Source organism: Populus euphratica, unplaced genomic scaffold, assembly GCF_000495115.2.
Source record: "Populus euphratica unplaced genomic scaffold, PopEup_1.0 scaffold644.1, whole genome shotgun sequence".
NCBI lineage: Eukaryota > Viridiplantae > Streptophyta > Magnoliopsida > Malpighiales > Salicaceae > Populus > Populus euphratica.
In genome coordinates this window covers 78,437-82,281 of record NW_011500516.1, presented here as the reverse complement: position 1 = coordinate 82,281, position 3,845 = coordinate 78,437, and the positions used below count along the sequence as shown (strand labels likewise).

The 3,845-nt window shown below is 36.0% G+C and overlaps 1 protein-coding gene across 3 annotated transcripts; it reads left to right on the top strand.

Moving 5' to 3' along the window:
- The first annotated feature begins 519 nt into the window (after positions 1-519).
- On the top strand, positions 520-3,295 carry LOC105115135 (RING-H2 finger protein ATL46-like). Of its 3 annotated transcripts, none has more exons than XM_011011935.1 (2): positions 520-2,229; positions 2,916-3,295. In XM_011011935.1, the coding sequence occupies exon 1, from the start codon at positions 1,079-1,081 to the stop codon at positions 2,192-2,194; it is 1,116 nt and encodes a 371-aa protein (XP_011010237.1). In that variant the 5' UTR covers positions 520-1,078; the 3' UTR covers positions 2,195-2,229; positions 2,916-3,295. The 3 variants fall into 3 exon arrangements, with proteins under 3 accessions (XP_011010237.1, XP_011010238.1, XP_011010239.1); XM_011011936.1 differs by lacking the exon at positions 2,916-3,295 and having other exon boundaries at positions 521-746; positions 882-2,402; XM_011011937.1 differs by lacking the exon at positions 2,916-3,295 and having other exon boundaries at positions 521-742; positions 882-2,347.
- The last annotated feature ends 550 nt before the right edge of the window (positions 3,296-3,845 follow it).

Here is a 3,845-nt window from a genome sequence, read left to right as displayed (position 1 = left end):
GTTTATTGTTGTATTTCAAAAACGTTTTTGAAAAAAATTAAAAAAAAAAATTTTTTGTTTCAATTAATTTTTTTGTGTTTTTATATTATTTTGATATACTAATATCAAAAATAAATTTTAAAAATTAAAAAAATATTATTTTAATATATTTAAAAAAAAATATAAAAAACAATTATTATTTCAAAATCAATGTATTAATGACGTCTGATACGGCGGTCCGTGACTGACACAAAAAGAAAATAAAAGGTTATGGTGATGGATCCTAAAGAGGCCAGAAAAACGACACCAGAATACCTAAAAATTGGTCCCTGTTAACACTGCTAAGTCTATTCTACATCCACGAAGCACTTCCTCCAAGTGCAGAAGTGGAGACTTGTAAGAACAGGGCCTAGGCCCAATAAAAAGCCCATGAAGGACGATCTATTTCGAGGCTTCAATTGTCGCATCTGGTTGACCAACTAGGATCCCACGCGCCTTGAAAGGAGCGTGGGGACCACAAGCAGTTCTTCTTTTTGGCATCCTTTACCTCTCGCACTTTGGAAATTAGTGCTGTCTTTGGTTTGCTTTTGTTTGGTGTTTATTATTTTTTTTGTTGTTGGCAGTGTGATTTTTGAGAAAGAGGGTGAGAGAAGCAGACGATTCCCATTTCCTCCCTTCTCAGTACCGCTACCAAACCAAACAGCCTGCCTGTATTCTACCTTTTAGGGTTTTAAACCATCAGCTACTAAGACTGAGAATCAAGGTCGGTAAGTCTTCATCCTTTCTTCTCTTTGCTAATAATGTTGTATTGGTGCCTGGGTTTGTGATTGATGATTGTGTTGATACCTTCAGAGAAGCTTTTTTGTTTTATATAAGAAAAAAAAGACAAATGTTACTTGCAGCACCCAACTACTACCTGCTACAATTATCTTCTAGCGAGTGAAAGCGAAAGTGAAAAACTTGAGCAAAGCGAAAGGACATAGGAACGCCTTTCCGCTCTGATCTGGAAAATGAGTTGAGTTTGTGCTTGAATGAGTGGTAAAAGAGAGTATATGATGATCTGTGTGAGGGATGTGAAAGCAAAAGGAATAGATGGTTGATGTTAGAACATACCCATTTGAAGATGTCGTCGTCATGGGTTCAAAACGATTACCCACCTCCTCTTCCTCCTTCCGCGATGTCTTCTACGTATTCTACCAATATTGCTTCTTTCCATAAAGATTCAAACCCTTCATCTTCTGGTTCTAGAATTAGCCCTGCTGTTCTTTTCGTTATAGTGATTCTTGCTGTACTATTTTTCATCTCTGGTTTGCTCCATTTGCTTGTTAGATTCCTCATAAAACATCCGACTTCTTCAGCTTCCTCTCAGTCTAATAGATACCCTGGAATATCTAGCTCAGATGCCCTTCAAAGACAGTTACAGCAGCTGTTCCATCTCCATGATTCTGGTTTGGATCAGGCTTTTATAGATGCTCTTCCTGTTTTTCAGTACAAAGAGATAGTGGGTCTAAAAGAGCCATTTGACTGTGCTGTTTGTCTCTGTGAATTTTCTGAGAAAGACAAGTTGAGATTGCTTCCTATGTGCAGCCATGCTTTCCATATCAACTGTATAGATACCTGGCTGCTATCCAACTCTACATGCCCCCTTTGCAGGGGAACCCTTTTCTCTCCAGCTGGGTTTTCGTTGGAAAACCCAATGTTTGATTTTGATGACTTGAGAGACGATGATGGGTGTCCTGGTAATAGAGATAATGGGTTCGTTCCCACTCAAAAGACCCTGCAAACAGACGAAATTGTTGTTGAAAAGGGGGTTTTGCCGGTAAGACTCGGTAAATTCAGGAAGCTAGATGGCGGGGCTGGGGATGCAGGAGGGGAAACTAGTAGCAGTAATTTAGATGCCAGAAGATGTTTCTCGATGGGTTCGTATCAGTATGTGCTTGATGATACGGACCTCAGGGTTGCCTTAGGCAAGGAGCGGCACAGTCATGATATCACGCATGCCAGAGGGACAGAACAGGATGTGAATCTTTCAGTTGATAGGGATTTGGAGGAAAACAAGATTAGTAGCTTGATCAAGGGTGAGAGCTTCTCTGTATCCAAAATTTGGCTTTGGCGCAAGAAGGGCAAATTTTCTAGCTCATCAGATGCACCGATGGGTATAACTTTACCATTAGATGTGGATTTGCCTTGGATGGATGAAACACAGGAAAATTGAAAGGCACTTTCTCTTGTAGGATGCTAATTCTTAAGGTATTTTCTTGTCTACTCATTAGCCATTGATCAAAGATTGGTACGCATTTCGTCTTGAAATTTTTTTGTCTGGAGGCTTAAATCAAATAAAAAATATTCGTTGTGGTTGTTGGTGTTCTGGTTGTGAGTTTAAATTTGATTTTGCGTGAAATTCCTAGTAAATTTTGCGATTATGATATATTATTATGATGTCCCTTCACTAGTTTGATTATTTCGTGAACCATTGAAGCATAATAGCTATCTGCTCGCCAAGTTTCTTATGCAGTATTAGAATTAATGTTTATGTTGAAAACATTTTCATTAGAACAATGATATACAAACAGAATTCAATATAAAATTTTCAGATGAACACATGTCATTTAAACTATTTTAAACTCTTAAGGTCTTTGGTGAGCAAAATCAGAAATGCTATTTGACACTTCAAATGTTTGGTTGTCTTTGACGAACTCAATGTTTTCTACTTCCAAATTGAATCATTTTGAAAATCCACTCAGATTCTCTCCTTTTCCTTCCTGGCATTATGAAAAACTTATCTTCACGGATTAAATCTTATTGCTTACTGAACTTCTTGCGAATCTGGTGCCTTGTTTCTGCACATATTAATGAATGTTGGCCATTAATGAATAAATTCATGGAATTCTAGTCTAATGTTGCTTGACTTCACGGAAAATGCCTGCTTCTGGTAGGCTCTGGAGATTCTACGCTTGGATCAGCTTTGAAACAGGGAATGTTTGGTGTGGGGAGTCTCAAATTCCCACTGCCAAAGCAGCATTAAGATGCCTGTAAATGGTGTGTGTTTAGGAAGGGCTCCTTGGACATCACATTCTCCACCAGCCAAGAGCTCGATGGCCATCAAAAATGAGGAAAATCACATTTCCTGGTGAAAATCTTATCCACGCTCATGTCACGAGGACATTTGAGTAATTTGATTATGTTTCAAAATTGAATGTTCTAAGGAAAAAAAAATTAAAAAAAAAAACATATGGAATGTTAAGCTGATGTAAATGGTGACTCAATTTCCAACCGAGAAACACAAAAGCTCCCAGTATACAGAATGATCAGCTCAGTTATGAACTTCCCCATTGTAGCAACCCATCTTTCAAGCTTGATTATGTGAAAGATATTTTGTTTATAGTTTTTTTTTAAAAATCAAAATAATTTTTTAAAATTTATGATATTAATGAATTAAAATCATTGAAAAATATCAATAAAATCAGCCAATCCACTTCCAAACACCGAGAATATTAGAAGTATTGAAATTTTAGTTTTTTATTTTTTTTCATTTTAAAAGTAATTTTTAAAAAAATTAAAAAAAATTTAATTTTTTTCTTCAAATTAATATATTTTTTATATTTTTAAATCATTTTAATATTAATATCAAAAATAAATTTTAAAAAATAATTACACATCACATCCCTCTAAATCGAGTTTGATTGCCAGTGGAAGTCGCATCTTGAAGCTGTAGACAAGAGGACGCTGTCCACAAAGCCGACAAAAAATTCAAACTCTAATTATAAACTCTCTCGGGTCAAATCTCTCTCTCCTCTTCAATTTTTTATTTTAGCACAACACGTAAGGCCTTTATAGTTTTTGTTTTTGAGTCTATTTAAAATTAT

Coding starts and splice junctions, on each gene's coding strand:
- LOC105115135 (XM_011011935.1), top strand. CDS start 1,079: ATGTTAGAACATACCCATTTGAAGATGTCGTCGTCATGGGTTCAAAAC.